The sequence below is a fragment of the Pieris brassicae genome, chromosome 8 (genome assembly GCF_905147105.1).
Source record: "Pieris brassicae chromosome 8, ilPieBrab1.1, whole genome shotgun sequence".
NCBI lineage: Eukaryota > Metazoa > Arthropoda > Insecta > Lepidoptera > Pieridae > Pieris > Pieris brassicae.
Window position 1 is genome coordinate 8,563,311 of NC_059672.1, and position 23,546 is coordinate 8,586,856.

General features: G+C 33.4%; 5 protein-coding genes across 17 annotated transcripts in view; 4 read left to right on the forward strand and 1 right to left on the reverse strand.

The window, feature by feature from the left end:
- LOC123713134 (stress-activated protein kinase JNK) overlaps nt 1–8,366 on the forward strand; it is a 74,258-nt gene extending 65,892 nt beyond the window's left edge. For 8 of the 9 annotated variants that reach the window (XM_045666654.1, XM_045666659.1, XM_045666655.1 and 5 more), the window contains 7 exons: nt 3,676–3,805; nt 4,315–4,512; nt 4,745–4,879; nt 5,006–5,135; nt 5,314–5,597; nt 5,910–6,080; nt 6,194–8,366. In XM_045666654.1, coding sequence (XP_045522610.1) covers nt 3,676–3,805; nt 4,315–4,512; nt 4,745–4,879; nt 5,006–5,135; nt 5,314–5,597; nt 5,910–6,080 — 1,048 coding nt within the window. In that variant the 3' untranslated portion in view covers nt 6,194–8,366. Of the gene's footprint in view, nt 1–1,787; nt 1,915–3,675; nt 3,806–4,314; nt 4,513–4,744; nt 4,880–5,005; nt 5,136–5,313; nt 5,598–5,909; nt 6,081–6,193 lie in introns of all 9 variants that reach the window. The other variant, XM_045666662.1, reaches the window with a different exon arrangement.
- A 919-nt stretch (nt 8,367–9,285) lies between these two features.
- On the forward strand, nt 9,286–10,512 carry LOC123713086 (transcription initiation factor TFIID subunit 9). Its single transcript, XM_045666585.1, has 3 exons — nt 9,286–9,846; nt 9,973–10,186; nt 10,311–10,512. The coding sequence occupies exons 1-3, from the start codon at nt 9,479–9,481 to the stop codon at nt 10,428–10,430; spliced, it is 702 nt and encodes a 233-aa protein (XP_045522541.1). The 5' UTR covers nt 9,286–9,478; the 3' UTR covers nt 10,431–10,512.
- Nucleotides 10,513–10,693: 181 nt separating this feature from the next.
- On the reverse strand, nt 10,694–12,361 carry LOC123713618 (hydroxyacyl-coenzyme A dehydrogenase, mitochondrial-like). Its single transcript, XM_045667370.1, has 5 exons — nt 12,107–12,361; nt 11,636–11,911; nt 11,407–11,492; nt 11,095–11,309; nt 10,694–11,005 (listed from the first exon to the last, which is right to left on the reverse strand). The coding sequence occupies exons 1-5, from the start codon at nt 12,218–12,220 to the stop codon at nt 10,764–10,766; spliced, it is 933 nt and encodes a 310-aa protein (XP_045523326.1). The 5' UTR covers nt 12,221–12,361; the 3' UTR covers nt 10,694–10,763.
- A 1,206-nt stretch (nt 12,362–13,567) lies between these two features.
- Nucleotides 13,568–16,525, forward strand: LOC123713118 (probable 3-hydroxyacyl-CoA dehydrogenase B0272.3). Of its 3 annotated transcripts, XM_045666632.1 has the most exons (6): nt 13,568–13,623; nt 13,722–13,981; nt 14,124–14,396; nt 14,508–14,593; nt 14,675–14,889; nt 16,174–16,525. In XM_045666632.1, the coding sequence occupies exons 2-6, from the start codon at nt 13,871–13,873 to the stop codon at nt 16,407–16,409; spliced, it is 921 nt and encodes a 306-aa protein (XP_045522588.1). In that variant the 5' UTR covers nt 13,568–13,623; nt 13,722–13,870; the 3' UTR covers nt 16,410–16,525. The 3 variants fall into 3 exon arrangements, with proteins under 3 accessions (XP_045522588.1, XP_045522589.1, XP_045522587.1); XM_045666633.1 differs by having other exon boundaries at nt 13,604–13,981; nt 14,675–14,793; XM_045666631.1 differs by having other exon boundaries at nt 13,610–13,981.
- Nucleotides 16,526–16,752: 227 nt separating this feature from the next.
- Nucleotides 16,753–23,474, forward strand: LOC123713117 (inositol polyphosphate multikinase). Of its 3 annotated transcripts, XM_045666629.1 has the most exons (8): nt 16,753–16,879; nt 17,574–17,786; nt 19,605–19,679; nt 20,888–21,023; nt 21,354–21,599; nt 21,723–21,911; nt 22,315–22,510; nt 22,666–23,474. In XM_045666629.1, exons 3-8 carry the CDS (start codon nt 19,617–19,619, stop codon nt 23,132–23,134), a joined length of 1,299 nt encoding a protein of 432 aa, XP_045522585.1. In that variant the 5' UTR covers nt 16,753–16,879; nt 17,574–17,786; nt 19,605–19,616; the 3' UTR covers nt 23,135–23,474. The 3 variants fall into 3 exon arrangements, with proteins under 3 accessions (XP_045522585.1, XP_045522583.1, XP_045522586.1); XM_045666627.1 differs by lacking the exons at nt 16,753–16,879; nt 17,574–17,786 and adding an exon at nt 18,404–18,467; XM_045666630.1 differs by lacking the exons at nt 16,753–16,879; nt 17,574–17,786 and adding an exon at nt 19,497–19,515.
- Nucleotides 23,475–23,546: the final 72 nt, after the last annotated feature.

Genomic DNA, 23,546 nt, shown 5'->3' on the forward strand with positions numbered 1-23,546 from the left:
ATGTTTTAAATATTATATTTACTAAGTACTTGGATATCGCATGCAAAGATTTTCATAATTTTATTTTCCATAAATTTTTGAAATTTTGTTTTTGTTGTCAATGCACGCTTTACTTGTGTTATTTGAACTTAAAATAGGTCGTTTAAATGTATTTGAATTTTATTAATATTAATATGTACGTAACAAGCATATGCTTTCTTTTATTTATTTATACTTGCACATACATAGCGCATCTCTTCCAAGAGTGCAAAACATATGATACAAAATAAGCTAATTTTTCCAATATATATATATATATATATATATATATATATAAGTGCTGAAGACATTAAGAAGACAAATCACTTGCCAATGTTAAATTGTATAGTTTACGATTGTGTACTTTGATAGATGATACATAGTTGGATTTTTTTTTTCATATTGGAAGAACCGAATTTCTTGCTGAATTGTGTCTGAGGAATTCACTTTTTGACTTCAACTCCTAAAATTTTTTTTGCAATAAATTGCATTGACTCAACTATATGTGGTATATATATATATTACAATTTTCAATAGAAATAAGTAAAAGACGAAAAATTACATGGTCAAACGAAATCCAAATCTTAATGAAATGAAACATAAAATCTTTTAAAATTGTCGTGTTAAAACGATTTAAGAAATACGAAACCTTGTTTCTCCAAATAAGTAATAGAAATTGTATCATATAATATTGTTAAATATAATATTTGCATCTAGCAACAGCTGCAAATTGCAACCTAATATAAAATCTCTGTGCAGCAAGCATCAAGCGCAAGGATCTCACTAAATTAATATAGAAAAATCTTTATTAATATTACATGGATTTTGAATTTCAGTTTTTCATTATGTTTTGAAAATTTACTTATTATTTCGTTAACAATTTCCTAGTGATTTCTTCCTAAAACCTATAATTTAAATTTTTTAAGTTAAATTATTTTTTTACTATAAAGATTATGTTACATAGGGGGTATAAGAATTTAAGGTAGGCTAAATTGGGGCTTGGTACAAAACAGTTTGGGAAATACTAGTAAGCTAAGCTACTCAATTAAGCTAACCTAACCGTTACCGATAGCTTCTACATAACATCGAATCAATAAGAACTTGAAAGATTATGTAACACTGTCCGACTAAGGAAAAGTATTTTTTAATGTTCTAGCTATTCTTAATACTCCCAGGGCAAACGATACTTTAAAAGACAGTTAGTAAGTTAATTTTATACAATTACATAAATAAATCTCTGTTTTATTAAAGCGATTATAAGATCATGCCACTATAATTCATTCAAATTCAATATCATTTATTCATATAGGTAACACAATGGACACTTATGAACGTCAAAAATAGAAATGTATATAAAATGCATCTAATTTTACATTTACTGCCATTTCTCAAATCAAGACCGTAGAACGGAAGAGAAGAACTGGCAATGAACTCTCCGCCACTCTTTTTAATCGCCAAGTTTTATCATTGTTCATTTAATCTATTTCTATATTATTTTATTTGTGTCTCCACACGTGGTACGGCGCCATTTTTTGTGTATTTTCTTTAGTAAAAAAAATACCTTTAGAAACCGAGTTGGCAATTCTTTGCGCATTTCCAGACGTAGAACTCGACCGACTCCAGGTCTGATTAGGAGAATCAGAAAGGCAAAACCCATGAAAACGGGTTCAAACAACGGTATGAAATCCTCAGGAGCGCTGACTATTCCAAATGTTTGTACGTGTATCCTGTGGCATCGTATCTTCGTCATAATATGTTTCTGTTTATAGCTGATCGAGTTAAAGCAAGTACAATGGTTCAGTTTTACTCGGTCACACTCGGTGATACCGTCTTCTCGATCCCCACCCGGTATACTGAGCTGGTCCGACGCGGCGCCGGAGCTCAGGGGACGGTGTGGTAAGCCTCGCAGCTTGCTTGTCTCATGCTTTGGTTTACAGACTAATCGCGTTACTAACGGTTATTTGCGATTTAATTAATAAACGATCGACGACGAGTATTAGCAAGACCGACAACGGTGTTCAATGTCTCTCGTTTTTCGCGGGTTTAATGGCTGACGGAAGGAATTGTTTTTGGTGTATAGGATTTAATAAATTTGTAATTTTTGTTTTAATAACATTCGTATATTTTGTGATCCTCTTAGTTGTGATAAAAATAGTTTGTCTGGATGTAAACATAACATTTATTACTAAGTTACTATTACGGGTAACGTTAAATTGGTTAAAGTCATTACGTTAGTTTTTGATTGGTTCATTAAAAACTTAACTATGTCCCATTGATTTTTTAACTAAGAACTTAACTTGACATTCAGTACATGAATTATTTTCATCTAAATTACAAGTCTGGAAATACATATTCAATTTAGATATTCTGTAAATTTGAAAACCATATTTTCTAAGTTTTATTTTAATCCATTTACCATTTATATTTTGTTGCATGGCTTTTAATCTAATATTGAAATTTTTGTGTATTTATAATTTTAAGTATATGTGTGTATTATTAATGAAATAAGTATTTATTTAGTTGCCAGCCAGATGAGTATTGTGTATGTTTATCTATGTAATGGTTTATGTTCCAGAATAATTAACAATAGTTTGGGATACAACTTTAAACTTGAATAAAAAAAAATTGTATTTATTTGTAACATCCATGAGAAGTTAATGGTGGGGACTCGCCAGACCTCAGGGCTGTTCACTGCGCCTGAGTGGAACATAAATTGGACACAATTTGTCCCTCCACCAAAGCGTCAAAATTTACAACTATTAAATACTCATTTAACGTTTTTAATAACTATTCATTAACTTCAATACATATTTCTGTACACAATATTTAATATGTTTTATCATAAAACTCATAAAAGAAATTCAACACAGCATATATAATGTAATGAATGGTTTTCCCCTAAATTTCAAAATCACTTATTTTACAATGCAATGTCATTAAAAATTTGCCTTAAGACAAAGAAATAAACACTTAGCACGAACTTTCTAGTTTTGTCTGCAATGCTCTTGGCATTCGCATACGTTAATGTGGTTATTTTAGTTAAGACCAATAAAAATAATAAGAGTTCGGAGAAGTTGTTTGGACTAATACCCGCAGCTGAATTTCACGTTGATACGAGGTTATCCTATACGCCCGTCGTTCCACAACGGAGCGTTTCTTAAGGCAGTCTTTGCCGCACACCACCACTATGTGGAACCAATTGCCCACTGAAGTATTTCCGAACCAATTGGACTTAGGGACCTTTAAAAATAGAGCCTACCTAATCTTAAAAGGCCGGTAACGCACTTGAGAGCCTTCTGGCATTGTGCGTGCCTTGTGTATCACTTAACATCAGGTGAGCCTTTTCTTTGTCATGGTATATAAGATGGATTGTACTACTACGCAATCAGCTACTTACAACATGTAAAATTTCAAAAATATAATTATTTATAGACCGGTGTCAAATATAGAAGCACCGTGCCTTTAAAATATCGTGGCACTAAATTTGTATAGTTAACGTATTGTATACGAGCGATTTATATTCTGGCTTTCGTTAAATTCCAAATACATACCGCACTTACAAAGTTCATGCTAAGGACTACCGTTACGTATATAACGAGAAGCAAGCCACCCACTGAGGAATAATGGTTTGTTATATGAATAATGTGTTGTCAACAGTGCGGCTTACGACACGGTGACGCAACAGAACGTGGCGATCAAGAAGTTGTCGCGGCCTTTTCAAAATGTGACGCACGCAAAGCGTGCCTACCGCGAGTTTAAGCTCATGAAGCTCGTCAACCACAAAAATGTACGTATATTATACACACTACTAACCGACTGAATATGTGCTCGATTCACATAAAAATGAAGAAGGGGATATTTTTTAAACATTGTAAAATACAGATATTGCGGCTAATGAATGAACTACTCGGTTAGTCATTCATTAGCCGCAGTAAAAGAATTATTTTTATATGTTTTTGTCGCGTTCCTAACGAGACTGTTATTGTTACATTAATACACAGCAAAGTGGTTTTCAAATATACCATGTTTTAATTTATATTATCCTGTGAAATAAATAAATAAAAATATAAAAGTGTTTCGTAACTATCAGTTAGTTGAGAACGCTTGAGGCTATAGAAACTGAGTGAGCGTATATTTTTTATTGTATGTAAGTAAGGGCTAAATGTTGTTTACAGATGAATAAACGAAAACATAACGATAAGATTGATATTAAGTGACCGTTTTCATAGCTCAGTTTGTGATTAAAGTGTGATGTAGAAAGTACAGAGAATAGTATTAGGAAATATTATATTACAGATTATCGGACTGCTGAACGCATTCACACCACAAAAGAGCTTGGAGGAGTTCCAGGATGTCTACCTGGTGATGGAGCTGATGGACGCCAACCTTTGCCAGGTCATCCAGATGGACCTGGACCACGAGAGGATGAGCTATCTCCTTTACCAGATGCTGTGCGGCATTAAGCATTTGCATTTAGCTGGAATCGTGCATCGGGTATGATGCCGCTTACGTGATGTTACTAATGACATAGTATGGCTGATTTTGCAAGCCATTGTTACGTTACCGCACATATGCTCTGTTTTTTATTGTATTAAATCCTCTATGATAATAGATTTACTAATATATCAATATAAAGGCAGGCTTTGAAGTTAAAAAAAAAACTATTTTATTTTAACTATTTTAATGCCTTTGTTTATTTATTTACTATATTATTATAAATTCACAGGATCTAAAGCCGTCCAACATAGTGGTGAAAAGTGACTGTACCCTGAAGATCCTAGACTTTGGGCTGGCCCGTACTGCCGGCACCACCTTCATGATGACGCCTTACGTTGTCACTCGATACTACCGCGCACCAGAGGTAAGCGTTCACTCGTTCACCATGATTACTGCTAAGTGGGTTTTGGTATCTGCAGTTAACATTGTTTTCTGAACTTATTATTACGAGAAGCTATTTTATTTCTGACTCCCGTCGTGGTATTTAAAGGTGATCCTGGGCATGGGATACACGGAGAACGTGGACATATGGTCCGTGGGCTGCATCATGGGAGAAATGATACGGGGCGGAGTACTCTTCCCTGGGACGGACCACATCGATCAGTGGAATAAGATCATAGGTAAGATAAGTTTTTAATGATATATGTATTAAGATATGTTATTAATGAATAAGAATAAAGAAATACCCAAGTTTTACATATTTTTCATGACCTGATCTCCCGCTCTGTCAAACTTCAATATAAAAAAAAATTATATTGGTTACATGTATGTCATAGTTGTATTTTTTATTCCTTCTAGAACAACTGGGCACGCCCTCCGCGGCCTTCATGGCCCGTCTCCAGCCCACCGTACGCAACTACGTGGAGAACCGGCCCCGTTACGCCGGATATAGTTTCGAGCGATTATTCCCGGATATCCTGTTCCCGTCGGACAGTAGCGAGCATAACCGTTTGAAGGCGTCCCAGGCTCGCGATTTGCTCTCACGTATGCTCGTCATTGACCCGGAGAGACGCATTTCTGTGGACGAAGCATTGTTACACCCATACATTAATGTCTGGTATGACGAGGGGGAAGTTAATGCGGTAAGTTTTGTATTTCTTATGTTGCTATATATCAGATCGAGACAAGATATAGCGATATACGTAGACATACGATTTCGAAATAAATGCTCTACGCTCGCAATTAGTTCACTAATGAGCTAAACGTTTGCTAGATGTTTCAAACATGCTAAGACTAATCTTCTGAAAAGACCGCATGTGATTCGCTGTATTACCACAGTTAACGGACCTTTTTTATTGTCCGTTGAGTGACACTAAGTGCCGACAGGTTTTTTGGATTTTTAATTATGTAAATTTGTTTTGTTTAATTAATTTCTTACGTGAATATCTCCGCAGCCCGCCCCCGCAGCGTACGACCACTCGGTGGACGAGCGCGAGCACACGGTGGATCAGTGGAAGCAGCTCATCTACCAGGAGGTGGTGGAGTACAATGCCCCGGCCCCCGCGACGCCTGCCGTCGCTCACCTGGCGTCCGCCGACCTGGCGCCGCCCGCCCACACCGCATAGGTGACATTTCTTTCCCCCTCTCTATTTTAATCTGGTCCGTGGTTCGGGCCAGTTTAAAAAAAGGATTATATTTTTGTATTCAAATGTCGTCTAAATGGGTTTTGTCTGAACAGGTTTCAACCGAATGACCGCTGAGATGTAAGAGACGTGCAAGGACAATAGTCGAGTCTCAAATCCCTGTATATACTATTGACGTGTTATACGTTTGATAGAGTGCAAATGCGTCTAGGTTAGCTCGACCGGCTCCGGGCTCGTCTATTGTAGTCTTTTCCTCTTTTAATCTTAATCCGTGCAGAAGGAAAGGAGTTGTCGTCATGTTTTATAAAATTATTTAAAAAATCCGCAATAAATTACTTAGAAGTAGACTTAGTAACGTATAGAACGTATAACGTCTGACTTAGGGGGTGAAATTATTTTTGTTAGCACAATTTTAAAGGCTTTTGCAGGCTTCAGACTAGAGTAAATGTTTGTATTGTTTAATTATGCCTTTCAATTTATTTATATTATATCATTCTTCTTCATAAATCTTTGTAAAGGCAGGCTAGGTTATTATTAACCCAAGATTTATATTTTCTCGTAGTCCTTAGAGGTAATAATTTAAACACGTTTAAAACTGTATTTTAACACTTTAAAATCAGTTATATATATATTTAAATGTTAAACAACTGACAATTGACATTTACTCTATTCATAGACAAAATAGTTCATCGTAACTGACACTACTGACTTAGGCTGACATTTATATATCGTGCTCAGGCTAACTTACGCCAAAGTGAGCTCTGAGTGGTTCAATGAGTGCCAAGCAGGTTCTACGTTTTATAAATTTCCGCTTGGGTTATTTTCAAATAAAAACTTTCCTTCTGCACTTGAGTTTCGTGGTAAATTATAACTACTCATAAACCTTTTTAGTTCCTATCCTTTCGAATTCTTTTCATTTGCGTCGAACAGTGCCTTTTACTAGTGATTTTTCGAAATGGATGGACTGAATTTCAATGTTTTGTTAATGAACCTAATTTGGGCTGATTTGATTTATCGTTCATTGTTATTTTATTGTGCAATCATTGTGTTAAAGTTGCAATATTCTCGAATGACTATTTACTGAATGAACTGCCGGTTCTTACGAATTATTGGTACAGTGCCATTCTATCCCGTATTTAGTATTGTGAGAAGTATTGGAATATTGACGAGACATCCCTTAGGACACTTTTATATTAATTTGCGATTAGTCCTAAATATAGCACATATGTTTTATTAGGTGTTTATTTCGTTTCGTGAGATAGTCAATCGGGATTTCGTGATGTTCATAGTTTTTCGTAAGTAGACCCTAGTTGAGTTGTTGACTGTATAAGTAGATTAAGTACATTTTTACCTAAGTAGTTCATTTAGGTCGCCTCGCACGTTGCTTTTTCAAATTACTCTAAATACGTAATTATCGTGAGCTCTATCATTGAACGTATTTTATTTAGTTTGGAAGATATTGTATCATTTGTCATTTAAACAATTGTTATTCTGGTTATCGCCATATACCTTGAGACAACGTGTGAGGGACACTGTAGGTTATTGTTTGAAACCTCACTAGGTGATATAATAATAAAAATAAGAGAAAATGGATGACGATGGTCACACTGGATGGTTTCATGAAATAGCACAATTTATTAGCTATAGATGACAGGCGCTAAACGGTTGAGAAAGCAAAATAAGCAATAATGTTAATAAGTTATTCTTCCTCACTTAGCAGTTCGATATATTTGATTATCCGATTAATATCAGAAGGTCGCAATAGATAGATAGATTGAGTTGAAATTCTTGTTCATGTTACTTTACTTTTGTTCCATAGAGAATCCATGGCGGCGATCGCGAATATGAAAACGTTTTTAACGCATCGTTATTTATAGTATATCATAATCTTTAATGTAAAACGTATACAAAATGTTTAATTTAGAATGTACATACGTGTTAAGGAATCTAGTAGGCTGAATGGAACGAAAGTGAAGAACATAGGTACTATCTATGGGGCATTCTGTTCAACACTATATAAAAATAAAGTTCACAACTGTACGTCCAAAATGTCCATTTATATGTTAAATGTACCTAATGCAAATTACAATAATGTAATCTTTAGATTGTATTTTAGTACGTGAGGTTTAAGGTTGTAGCGATGTTGACGCAGGCCGAGCGGCGCTTAGCGGTATTCTTTGAGTTACACGATGACTATCTAAAACAACTTATTTTTACTGTACACGTAAGTTATTTCATATTTTAACTGAATAAATTGAAATGGTTATTATAAAAGTGACTTTAATTTTATCATGTCAACACCTATCCTATACCTTGTTTCCAGTTTCCTTATAAAACATTCTCTCGACTCTGGATTTTATATAATTTACGAGTGCGGTAAGAAATACTAAAATCCAGGAAGGCAACACAAATACTATTGCGATTTTTTAACAAAATCAGAAAGTGTCTGACGCATCCGGATTTTATTATCCAGAAAGCTAAGAAAAATGTGAAAAACATTACGATGCGCTATGGTTGGGTAGGTATTAACTATTAACTACCACGAAACATATTGCATCAACCTTTACCTTTTTTTTCGAGCGCTGACGATTCCGAAGTTTGGCACGTTAATGTTGTCTCCATAGATAGAATTGTCTCAATATAAATTGTATGCGATCTGGACAACCTGATGTTAAGGATTATGGTTTTAGCTAGAATTATATTTTTGTGCAACCAGAGTGCATGACAAATAAATGTAAATTTTAATATGAAAATAAATATATTCCAATTTACACAAAAGTTATTAACATTACCTCATAGTAGAGCAAATGACATTTTTCTTCAATTAACTTGATGGAAACTAACATCAGACACAGACTGTCTACTAAAACCCTCACAGGTTACTTTTTACAAAAAGTGGTCTGAAAAGTAACCCTGAGCCAACGTAAGACCATATTAAACTATTTAATAAATACGTACAAATTTAATTTACCAGAAAATAATAATGAAAAATAAAAAAAAACACTCATTTTATTCAGTTTTACCTACCCTACCCTCTTCATTTCACTCATAAAAAAGGAGGTAGATCTACGAACTTTTCCTATTACAATATTTACTAAATCTCCGTAATTTTCAAATCTGAGCTAGCAACACTGATCAATTGTCATTTGTTTTTGTATATCTCTATGATTCCGAGTTACGATTGCAGGTCACTGTATCCGCGGTTGTAAAAAAAAAAAGTCATTTGTATTTGTCGACATTAGCCTAAATAGAAAAGACTATGCAGTATTCAATTATATATTTGTTTATTTTTAATAACTTTCGCTTAAACGCTTAAAATAAAGTTATTGTGATATATTGGTACGTTACTTTAAGGCAAACGATCATTATATTTGCTTAAAATGTCGGAGAAGGATAAGGCGAAAGGGAATACCCAAACAAAACACATTCCAAAAGATGCACATGTAATAATGTCTATTATGAAAGAAGTGGGCATCACGGACTACGAACCCCGTGTCGTTAACCAATTGCTAGAATTTACTTACAGATACGTTACATCTGTGTTGGATGACGCTCGAGTATTCGCAAATCACGCGAAGAAGAAGACAATAGACCTCGATGATGTCAGGTTAGCGGTGCAAATGCAGTTGGATAAATCATTTACAAGCCCTCCACCAAGGGAAGTCCTACTAGAGTTGGCTAGAGTAAAAAATGTGAATCCACTTCCTTTGATTAAACCACATTGTGGGCTAAGATTGCCACCTGATCGGTAAGAATAATATATTGCTGTTCCATTTTTAATAATATGCATAATTCACTGACAACAATACATGTAATATTTAAATTATATTCTCTCAAAGAGAAACACAATATGCATGCCTTATTTATTTTACAGCTACTGTCTCTCAGCATGTAACTATCGCTTGAAATCTGTTCAATCAAAGAAAGCGGCATCTAAACCAGTTGTCTCTGCTCCTATCAAAACCATCACATCATCAAAGTCAAGCAGTCAAAATCTTGTTATGAAGAGATCTCAAGGACCTATTAATGTTAGTTCTAAAGGAAATGTGGCCCCTAAACCAGTTCTTAAATTCACTTCTGGAAGTAAGGTATATTATCATTTTCCATTAATTTTTTTTTTATATTTTAATATCATGAAGTTAAGAACCCTTATAATTTTGTTCTTTTTCTTGTCTTATCATTATTTTATACTATACTTATTTGTCATAACAGGTTGTTGCAAAACCAGCAGTGCGGGTGACATCAGGGCCTCCACAACAAAATCCAGTTAAAATGGAGATTGATGAAGTGTCCCACAAAAGGAAAAGAGATGATGATGACTATGACATGTAACATTTAATTTATAAGGTGAATTTTTAAGTGAAGTTCCATTTGTAATTTTAAGTAAATAAATATGTGCATAATTGTAAAATGATAAGTATCTTGACTGGAATTAAAAACAAACTGCCTTAAAATCTTACAAGTGGGAAAAATGATTTATGAAATATTAAAAAGCATCAATTAATATAGAAAATATATTTCTTAATTAAAACTTACATTTTCATGTAGTACTTATTAGTTTAAAAAAAAAAACTGTAAACATAAACACTGTAAAGGAAAATATCTTCTAAAAATACTTGTTAAAACAACAATTTAATTTTTTTGTAGAACAATTCAATGATATATTTATTTCTTTTCATACTTATAGAATCCTTCACCACTCTTAACACCGAGCTTTCCTTCAGAAACTAATTTATTAAGGGTGTGAATTGGACGGAATAGTGCTTGATCAGGGTATTTCTTGGCCCACCCATCAAGAATAAACTTGGTTGTATCAAGTCCAACATAGTCTGCTAATTCAATAGGGCCCATCGGGTATGCTGCACCCAGTTTCATTGCTATATCAATGTCTCGTGCAGAAGCATCACCTGAATAGATAAAAAATAATTTGCCATGAAATTTATGAGGATTTTCATTTTTTTATGACAACAATTTCCTTGTAGCCATGTACACAAACCTCTTTCTAACAACCTTATGGCCTCAGCAATGTAGGGAACTAGCAGTCTATTAACAATAAAGCCAGGTGTGTCCTTACAAGACACACAAGTCTTGCCAACAGACTTGCCCCAATCCATCATAGTACGAAAGGTGATATCTGTTGTATCCATACCACGCACTACTTCTAGAAGACGCATTATGGGAACAGGGTTAAAAAAGTGAAGTCCACCAAACCTATAAAGTTTATAGAATTAGTATATACTTAAACAATGTAATGTTGATGTTATTTAGGTGTTTTTACAATATTTAATATGAATTTTATTTCACTTACTTATCTTTCCTCTTAACAACAGATGCAATTTCATTAATAGAAAGTGATGATGTATTTGAAGTAAATATTGTATGGGCAGGTGCTGCCTGTAAGTTAATCAAAATGATATATAAAACTTAGCCTTAAATTAGATAGTGATAGTGTAAAAAAAACTGCACCATTTTCGGTTGATAAACAGTCTTATTTCTGACTTATTTTGAATTTGTTTTAATGATAATTTTATACATACATTATCAAGTTTTTGAAAGAGGGAATGTTTGACTTCTAAGTTTTCAACAATGGCTTCAATAACTAAATCAGTTTCTTTTACAGCACTAACAGGATCTGTAGATATCTTTATGCGAGCAAAAGCCTCTTTTGCAAATTTTTCAGCTTCCTGAGGGTTATCTTTATAAATCTTTTTAGAAATTTTGTTCAAGCTGTTACTGATGGATTTCTGTGATTTTGCAAGAACATCGGAATTCACATCCACTAATGTTACATCTTGTCCAGCCTGAGCAGTCACCTGTAATTTTATATAAAAACGAGCTTTTTAAGTGGGCCTGTAGATATTAACTCGATTAACAAAGGTAAGACAGCATCAGCCCTACATTCATAAATTGCAATATGGTAATACACCTACAATCGGTCCCATGTATAAACCTAAAAAAAAATGTGATAAGAATATCTTATTGCTAGGCCTTACTGTTATATTATATACCTGTGCAATGCCGGATCCCATAAGACCACCTCCGATAATAGTTACATTTTTTATGGCACTTTGAACTGTGGAGGAACTTGAAAACTTCCTACAAATTATTCCAAATTGTATCATTGTGTATTTTTAGAATATGTATTTATTTATTACCAAACAAAATAAATTCACCGTAAGTAATATTTTTTTAAAGTTAATTGTATCAAAGTGAAGAATGATTCCAAAGTTCAAATTTGAGCAAAGTGGCAAGGGTTGCCAACTCTAATCTCCAACATATTACTGAATAGTGAACACTGACTAAACCCAGATTAGTAACCTGTGCAAACTGAACTTAAAACTTATAAAGTGCACTAGGTAAGGTGCCCTTTATCAGCTTGGTTGCAACGATTTTGATAAATGAAGCATTTAGCTCTGTAATTTTGAAGTTCATGTCCGAATCAACTAAATATTATTTATATTTCTTACATACTGCTTACAAATATATAGCAAAATTTGACATCAGGCACTAAAATAAAACTTAAATTATAATTTTCTGACAATTTTTTTTGAAAATAAGGTAACATGACGAAACCGAACTTAACACGGACGACGCGTAAATCAACCGTGCGATAATTATCGTACATCTGACATATTTTCATATTGATAGTTTTGCAGAGTCAGTGAGAGGGAAGTGAAACTCTCGGAAGTTAAGACTAGAATGTTTATTTAATTAACAAAATTGTTCCCGTAACATAATATTATCTAAACAAAAGACACGGTTTACGGTTTAAGCGGTTCGAGTTTTAATGGTAGATCTTTCTAGGTACGTGGTGACAGCAGCTCGGCTACAGTATACTACTATCGTACGCAGTTTATAGAACTGGTAATAATCCTAGTCGATACGATAATTTTGGTCCATAATTGGTATTGCTTATACCCGTTAATTTTACGCCCCTGGGGGTAAATCAAGATGCTTTAACCGTAGTGTATGTAGAAAATCCAAAACTAAATTAGCGGCCGGAATTAATCAACAGAAGGGATGTGGTTTGTATGAGACATCTTTAGCCACTCAGCATCACTCACATAGTCCTGACCTTGCACCTTCAGGATCCCACCTGTTTCGGTCTCTTCAGCATTATAGAGGACTGCAAAAACCAATAGTCGCGGTATTTTGATCAGAAGCTCTAAAATGTCTATAGCAAAGGGATCATGTGATGACCTACAAGATGGCAAAAAATATCGAACAATATGGTACCTACATACTTTAGTTAAATGTAAATAAATTATATTAAAAAATGTTGTGAATTTTCTCAAAAAATGCGAAGAAACTTTTCCCCCAACCTATTATTTGTTATATCTGCTCAGATGAATTGTAAGAAAGTTTTGCATGGCAACTTTAAAGTTTTTTTTTATATAACTTGTAAACACGTCCATCAATTTTAACATTACAAGAATACAAACGAAAACTTTGATTTTTTTTAGAATAAGTATGGGGTAAAATTGTGAATATATAATATTTTTGTGATATTTTGTAATAATGGCGGGTAGGTACAACCTCATTTATATTTAAAATTGTTTATTCTTGATTGTAAACTTGTTTGTTACCTTATTATCGTCTATTTATATTATCTGCCTGATACAGGTAACTGATAACGGAATATTGTAATACTGTTGCCCAATAGAATTTGCTTACGAGTTACGGCGGGGCCACTTTTTTTCATTTTCAATTCTCTCTTGCTGCTTATCACGTCATATTAAGGTAGGCGTTTAAAGGGTAAACACATTCTTAAAATGAACAAATTAATCGGCTTCACTAGGAGTTTTTCCAGTTCCAATTCATTAAATGCTGTTAAAACCGTTACTGTTATTGGTGGAGGGCTCATGGGAAGTGGGATTGCCCAGGTAAGTTTTATTTTATATTAATTAATCTAAATATGTAGTTATATAAATTTCTCTGTACTCTCTACTTATCAAGAATCATTCTTAATTGGATCCTTTTATGTTTTGTGCTGTTTTATATATATCTAATCTGTAAGTTTATTAGGTTTCAGCCCAGGCAGGACAAAATGTAACATTAGTAGATTTAAATGCAGAAACCTTACAAAAAGCGCTTAAATCAATTGAAAATAATTTGACAAGAGTTGCCAAGAAAGTTCACAAAGATGATGTGGCTAAAATCGACAGTTTTGTAAAGGATTCCATAGCTAGAATTAAAACATCTATAAGGGTTGAAGATGGGGTAAACTCCGATTTGATTATTGAAGCTATAGTTGAACAATTGGATGTAAAACAACAGCTTTTTAATAAATTAGATGAGGTAAGATATTTTAAATCAATATGGATTGTAGAAAATTATGATATAAAATACACAGTTGATGATATTAATGTTTGATTATCTATATTTTAAATTTTTGAACATTATTTCCAGCTGGCTCCTCAGTATACAATCTTGACAAGTAATACATCATCAATTCCTATCAATGCGATTGGTTCTGGGATTAAAAGGAAGGATAGGTAGGTTACTGTCATATTTTCATGTATACCAATACACTATAGTCCCATATTTTTGATTAACTACATCTTTTCAAAATCTAGACTTGGCGGCCTTCATTTCTTCAACCCTGTGCCAGTTATGCGTCTCATTGAGGTGATAAAAACTGATGACATGTCAGAAGAAACTCACCAAACCTTAATGGAATGGGGAAAGTCTGTTGGTAAGACTTGTATCACCTGTAAAGATAGACCTGGATTTGTGGTTAACAGATTATTAGGACCCTACAGTGCTGAGGCTCTAAGAATGTATGAAAGAGGTTAGTAAAACCTTTGCTACAAAAATGAATGAGAAATTCTAGTTATCTCTATGCATTTTTAAATAGTGCATCTATATCTGGGGTACATTTTAAAGCTAAATTGAATCAATTTTGGATTGTAAAGGTTTGAATTCCCCACGTAGTAGAATTCACAATTAAATTTGTCTGTAGTCTATCAATTTGATAAACCATATATAGTTTTGAAGTCAACCTTAATACGATAATATGGCAAAACTCATTAATATTCTTATGAAAAAAAGTGAAGCTACTTAATTAGAATTAGGTAATTTATTTTAAGCTTTAATATTTTGTACATTCAAGTAAATTTTACTTGATATTCACAAGTCACCTTGTCGCTTAATATTCTGCTTTGGGTATACCTGTCAACAATACACACAGTTATCAATAAATTGTTCATTATTGGTACATTATTAACAAAAAAATTAAAGCTTAAGAATGATGCCGTTGGGTACAAATAACTCGTAGCTGTGAATGGTTCCATATTAAAGCTTCTGATTTAATTTAGGGTGAAGTTATTTAATTAACTATAGTTATATTATTTTCTGGGTTTGGGTTCTTCCATAAATTAAATATGTATTAATGCTCTGTGTTCCTAAAATGTAACTGGAGAGGTAAGTGCTTTGGTATCTAATATTTTTGTTGGCTAGTAAAGATTTAAAAATTATTGTTTTCAGTCCTTTATATTTCAATTAATAAATATGTTGTATTTATTTCTAAAACCATAAAATCTTACAGTTTGGAAAATGATGTAATGCTAATGACATTATCATATGTATGTTTAAGTTTAAAGAACTTGCATCACACAAATTACTGATTCAATTAGAATCAAATGATAAATAAATACATTTGATTGTATTATAATGGTTAAAGAAAAGCGACAGCGTTTGTATAGAGGGTGGCCTTCATATATATATATAATTATTTGCCTTGTTAAACAATGCTTATTAAAAGGATTTGATTGCTAGAGTTATAAACTGCAGCAATTGTCATCTTAATATATTTAATAAATATTTCCTTAGAAAGTTATGTTGATAATTTTTGGACTTATATATTATCCAATTGAATACCAAATAGAGGATATTCATTACATGTCTAAGAAAATTACTTAAGGTATCTAAAATATTTATTTCACCAATAAGAAGTCGCCTACACTATTGTTTGATAGAGGTATAAATTTCAAAATCTAAATGTATTTATTCATATTGGTAACTATGTACACTTATTAAAAAAATATGCTTATAATTAACTAATCATTATTATCAGGCGATGCCACGATGGAAGATATAGACATTGGCATGAAGCTTGGGGCGGGCTACCCGATGGGACCTTTTGAATTGTGCGACTACACCGGACTGGATACCAACAAACACGTCATGCGGGTCCTTTACGAGATGACCAAGGAGGAAGTCTTCAGACCCGTTCCACTGTTGGACACAATGGTGGCCGAAGGAAAGCTTGGAGTCAAGTCCGGAGAGGGATTTTATAAATATAAAAAATAAAGTCAATCAATGAAATACATAATATGTTGTTAAACGGATAGAGGGTATCTATAAGTGAATGCATTTTGTTAAATATATATTTTTTATGAATTTTATATTAAAATATTATTCTATTATTTATGATTTTCAATATAATACTGTTAATTTACCTAATATAGAGAGATAAAAATGTTTATCTTCTATACAATATTTTATCAAATATCCATTGGGAACAAGATAAGGTATAAGTGCCTTGAGTTTTTAATGATTGTAAAAACTATTATTTGTTTTACTTTAAAGAAAGTAAACGCTCGAAGTGTTTATTAAAATGGCAGCTTTACCTAAGCTTTGTGCATTGTAAACGATCTCTTAATGCAAAGAAATAAGGCGCTATTTGCAATTTACGATTTAAAGCGACAATAACACAATTTTGCTATTTAATCATTAAGTTTCACACATAACTTGTCTCAAAAGCAAATATAATCTTATAAGTAAGTACAAAAGTATCTAAAATTATTTACATTCGCGGGCAATTTAAATCTTCTGCAAAATAAATACGTATATTAAACCGTATTGATTAATGCGCTTAAACGTATTATATTATATATACATTATATTTATTAAATATACCTTATATTTATTAAATATACATTATATTTATTAAATATACATTATATTTATTAAATATAAACTCTCTGCGACTCTTAATCCTGAGATTGGAACTCAGGCTGTGCACCAATGGACTTTGTCTATGTGCGCATTTAACATTCGCTAGAATGATGAAGGAAAACATCGTCAGGAAATTGGCTTTCCATGGACCCAAAAAGTCGACGGCGTGTGTTAGGCACAGGAGGCTACTTACATATAAGACACATGATCATGAAACAGATTCAGAAATCTGAGGCCTGAACCTAAAAAGATTGTATCGCCACTGATTTATATTTTAATTATACGAGGATGATGGCATGAGGCACAGAAGGCTAGACGAATACTAATCGAACACCCAAAAAGGTTGTAAAGCAAGGTTTACAATATTTTTCCTATCTTTTGTGTGATGAATGTGATAATTTTTATCCTGGGGTTAATACCTTTTTGCTCTAACACCCGATATTTGTAGTATGACTACTGTTATCTTACTACTACTATTATCTTTACAATCACATTGTAGCATAAATTGTCTTTCAGGCGATGCGTCAGCTAAAGACATCGATGTTGCAATGAAATTAGGTGCTGGAATACCTATGGGTCCACTAGAACTGGCTGATTTTACTGGTCTCGATACAAAACAGGCTATTTTAGATGTAATGTTACAGACCACTGGTGACCCCGTATTTAAACCTATTCCCTTGTTGGACGAAATGGTCAAAGAAGGCAAATATGGAAGAAAAACTGGGGAGGGTATTTACAATTATTAATTGAAACATTATTTATAAACGATATTTTCAGTAATAATATTTAATATATCGACGCGTCTATAATTGCGTTTATTATGTAATAAATTTTATACCAAGTGTTTTTGTCCTAAATCACATGCTTACATTAAAAGTTATTCATAATGATTTTTATTTTATTTGTATGAACCTGAAGGTACTTTAAGGCTGTCTATTGTCTATGCTAAGTACGACCTCATTCATAAAATCACAACATTTTAGCTACAGTACTCATTTCGCTATTTATTTACAATTTGAAAGAAAGAGACAAAATAATTTTCTAAGTCTAATTTAGTTATTATAAATAAGAGGGCTGAACCAAACGTAGTTTTAACTAAATGCAAGACAAAGCGGTTTTATTGCGTCTATACTTAAATAATGGATGTTAAATAACACTTTAGTTAGAAGTCGTTTTAAGACTAATTTTTTACTCGACTATGAGAATTAAATAAAAAATTACTCTGAAAACTGCAAAGAAAATAATAATATAGATAAAACATGAAATTCCATGAAGACATTGTTGTAAATGCGAAAATGGTATTCCGATATCTATTGATTTCCGAGTTGATAAGATTAAGATTCTCACTGGAAATCTCAAGTCAGTCGAATATTAAGTCGCGATTTGAGTGTTTTTTTTTATTTTAAAAAGGTATTTACAGGTGTTTTTAACAAAATATAGATATATTTATTGACTCTCAATCAGTGTTTGAACAAGTGTTTTATTATTTAGGTTATAGTCTGTACTATAAACATTGTACTGCGTAAACTCAGCTAAAACAGCAAGACTGAATTAAGAGAGATTTTTTTTTCATAATTAGCGAAAAATCAATTTCGGCTTCGTTGGGTAATAGTAATGTAAATAAAATAGTATAAATAATCAAATCTAAAATGCTAAATACTACTATGATAGCTATTAAGAGATACTACGAGTAAGTGCATTTTGTGCAGGACCGTTTTGAAATTTGTTCTTCTATTAATTTTCTTAAGGTCGAGCGCTCCAGGCATATGGAAGTACTTATTTTGTATTTATTACAACTATAAGCCATTGTGATATAGCTTATAACACTTAAAAGGTTGTAATCTAATTTAACCGAAACAATGTTCATAAATGTTTTTACCTTGCATTCACTTAATAGCATAGGTATGATAAAATTGTTATAAAATCGTTTTACATCGTATCCTTACTCGACACATAATTTCAAACTAAATTGATATAAGACCAAACGGGTTATCTAGCAAATAAACTTAAATCCATGTATTCATAAAATATGATTGAAAAAATAATGCTACAATCAAGAGTTTAAAAAAATGTTAAAAGAATAATGCCGTACGCATCTTTAATTATTTGTGTAAATTAAACTTAAGGAAAAGAAGCCCGGCTCTTGGGCTGTGGGGTTCACATGCTCAGGCGCCTTAAGTTGGTGCCTGGTAGATGCTAGGGCCAGCGTTAGAGATACACTGCACAGGGACCAAAGCATGGAAAGGGACAAACGTTTTTAGATATGGGTTTTAGGGAATTATATATATATATATATATTATGTATGTATTATAGTATATTATGCATCGCATAAATATTATCCTCGTTTCTTAGTCATGTGGTAGGTCATCGGAAATCTACCATGTCATGTTGTGACGTTATGGTCAATTTTATGCAAATATTTCCTTTCATGAGGCAGTTATTCTTAACATCCAATGAGTATAGCGTTTTTTAGTTAAATTTGTAAACGAAGGTAGTTATCAATAGAGCTATTGCCTAATAAATATTTGCCAATTCTATTGTTACAGTTTGCCGGATAAATGAGTGATGTTCCGCAAAAGACGAAAGAAAGAAAACCTCGACGGCAGAGGTCCATCTATCAGGTTGGTACATTATTATTATTACTTATGTACTTTTTACTAATGCAAAAACAATACTTATTACTTAAGGTTTACTGCTTACGTTACTAAACTAATATTAATAACTTTAAGAAAACACTTTTTAACCAGATTGAAGCTATGTATTATTATTATAGACTTATAATTACAACATTACAATTAACATAAGTTGTCACCGTGCCCACGCACGCTGTAAAGCAAAACGTCGGAAAAATTGAAATTTAAAATTTTGTAAATAATTATAAGTTTATAATAATAATACATCGCTTCAATCCGGTTAAAAAGTGTTTTCTTAATGTGTAAAGGCTATGTTAACAAAAGACAATACAATATTAATAACTATTTAACAACTAACAGTTGATAACATACGTTTATACAGCTTTTGTCCAACGAAAACTGGTGTCACTTTATTTGTTGCGTTAATTGTTGTATTTTTTGTCATCCTATAAGTATCAACCCTGGGATCTATTTAACAGATAGACAAGTTCTTTTATTGATTTATAAGTCAAAAATTAATAAATTTTTACATATTAACAAAATCAAACAAAAATTTACGTAATAGTGGATCATGATACATGTTTATTGTTTTCTTATACATTTACATGTAAGTATAATATAGACTATTTTTAGACTTAAGTCAAGAAGGTTAATCTAACCTTGACTGCTTATTTGTGTTGTTAATAACTTCGCAAAGGTAATATAATTGTACACTAAATATGTATTTTATTAAGTGTTGTTCAGTAATTAATCAAATATTTATATGTTTCGTTTAAGAATAAATGGAATATTAACTTAACGAAAGTCTCCCGGGGCAGTTGAACTCCTCCTAAAGCTCCCCTTTTTTCAATACTACTTTTTGACAACATTTATTGTTATTGCTTAAAATATTAGTAACTAAGCTTCATTTAAGCGGCGTTTAAATAGGCATCAGGTTTAAATAGGAAATTGTGGCCCAACGTCAGTCCTGTATTAAAAAAAAGTTAATGTTTCATTTATTGTACAGTCGAGACCACGTCCATGTATCAATTGAGTTAAAAAACTTCTACTTTTTTCATCCCAACCTACTTCTACTAAAGCCAAGTCCTCCCTTCGCGGCTGGCGAAGCCCTTTGTCACTAACCTTATAACACAATTAGAATCTGCATGAGTGTTCTTAGCAAATGACTTCCGACAAATCTTGTGACTGTATTCCAGGTCCATTATAGCCTCCCAGCTCGCACCGAGATGACAGCTAAACCCCTTTCGATGCCGTACGAGTCCCTGGAAGTCCAAAAATATGGCCGACAAGTCGCTGGCCACACCAGCACTGATGTTAGCACCAAGTACTTAGGTGACTTGGTATATTAGACATTTTTGTAATCCTTTGATCTAAAGTTGTCATACTGTATCTATAGTTCAAGCCATTTATATGTCCATCTATTAAAAATGAGATTGCCACGTATTATATGTTATAGAAAGTAAGTGAACACATTTATTTAGCCACATCGCATAAAATTCTTAGCTTAAGAAAACAGTTGTTACCGGCGGTACAATTTTTTTAGGTCTGGGCTTCAGATTATTGATAATTTGCCAATCTAATAGCGAAGTACCCAATCAGCCTTCTCTGCTCAGCCGGGGAACCTAGTGTACAAGAAATATTTCCAATCATAACTTATTACAGGGCTTCTCCAATGCAACAACGGAACAATTCTAAAACCGATTCTCAAGGAATCACAAAAACGTGAAGTGGATTTCTACACAAAGTTGTTCTCATCGAACGACAAAGATTTGGTTGAGCTCAGGGAATTTGTGCCAAAATACTTCGGATGCAAGAAATTCACTTACAATGGATTTGAACAGGAATATATTATTCTGGAAGATCTCACGGAAAGGATGCTGGAGCCGTGCATCATGGATGTTAAGATTGGTAAGGTTTAAGAATTTGTAATGCCTTGAAAATAAATAAATATTACGTTAGTTAAGAAAAAAACATTAATATATCCATCTCAATCGATCGAAAAACTTTCCAAAACAAAATTGCTCTTTGCAGGTAAACAAACGTGGGATCCCACAGCTTCACAGGAGAAAATAGAAAGAGAGAAAAGCAAGTACAAGAAGTGCAAAGAGGAGTGGGGCTTCTGCATTCCAGGGTACCAGGTGTACAGGTTGGACAGCGGAGCCCTGCTCAAGTACGGGAAAGACTACGGAAAAAAACTGCATGGTCACGTTGTGACTGCAGGTTAGATTTTGGTATATTTATTCTAAGACCTTTCATTATTAGTACAAAATAATTAAATATTTTTATGCTGTATAGATAAATTCTTGGAATAGATTATAAGTCGGATCCATAACCTCAGAAGGAATTACGTTAATTATTTTAATTTTTAATTTAAATTAAATAGACTCAGAACAGGGCAGTGTTAGCCTAGTGGCATTGGCGTGCGATGCGATCTCATCCCTTACCCTCGCTGGTACGGTGAAGGAAGACATCGTAAGGAAACCGGCATTAGGCCCGCGTGTGTCAGGCACAAAAGGCTGCACACCTACTGTCTCGTGAAGGAAAATAAATGATTAAGAAATAGAGAAATCTGATAATAATGATAAATAAAACAAACAAATAAAAATAATGTTTACTTTGATAGCCATCAAGAACTACTTGAACGGCTTGGGCGGTCGCCTCTGCCGCGCCTTGATCTTGCAATTCCTGTCCCGTCTCTGGGCCTTGCAGAGATGGTGCTCGAGGCAGACCTCGCTGAGGCTCTACTCGACTTCCTTGTTGCTCGCATATGATGCCGCCAAACTCAGAAGTTGCTGCGGGGAAACTGCTGCCTTTGAGGGGTCAGTATCTTTTAACTAATGCTTGAAAAATGTATTTAACCGACTTAATAAAGTAATTCATCAGTAAAGCAATTTAAAATTAAATTACATTTAAGCAGTTAAATTTGAATAAAATTTGTAAAGGAAATTGATAATTACATTTTTATTATATACAGGAAAAAAGAGAAATGCCGCCCAGTCCCTCCGACGCGTCGTAGGTCAATTCACTCTTTGCACAGCCCCCTGAGCGGATCCAACTTCAGCGGGCTGCTGTCCCCCACGGGGCCCGTGTACAAAACTCTTAGTCCCTCGCGCCTCACAATTTCTAAGCCTCTGTCCCCTCCCCCGGTCACGTCTCCCTGGACCGAAGCACTCGACAAGTTGAACCACAATCATTCCTTCGTTCACAACTACGAAGAGAAGCTTTGTAAGATTAAAATGAACTATCGAGCTGTTCTCGACCAATTGAGTCAAGATTCCCCGACCCCCAACCTTTGGGGGACCGTCAAAGTCATAGACTTCGCCCACGCCTTCTTCGGCGAGGACGAAGAGAGAGCTGTAGACGACAACTTCAAGGAGGGCGTAGACAGTTTTGTGGGCATTTTTGAAGCGTTGCTGAGTGAAACGGATGATCAAGTGTTTTGAATGGGAGAAATTATTTTTGTATATTGTATTAAACGTATTATTAATTAATTAATTTGTGGCGCAGAAACGACACAAATCCTGGGTATTTAATGAAGTTTAGAGTCATTAAAAGAAAGCCCACAAATTTATTAGATCCTACTTTTGACATAAAAATGTGCCAAATACTTTTATAATATATAATATTTTGGCTGAAAAGTTAAGTAATTCATTGTAATGTATTTTTATTAGAATAATTTATTTGTTAAACCCAATATTAATTATTGAACTACTAAAACTAATGTCAAATGTTTGTGATAATCTATAGTTTCTAATATTTTAGTTCAATATAATTTTAAATGAATTTGTGTTTTCTATAAAATATAACACATCCGCAATTCTTGTTTATAGGAGGCAGACGGGCAGGAGACTGATC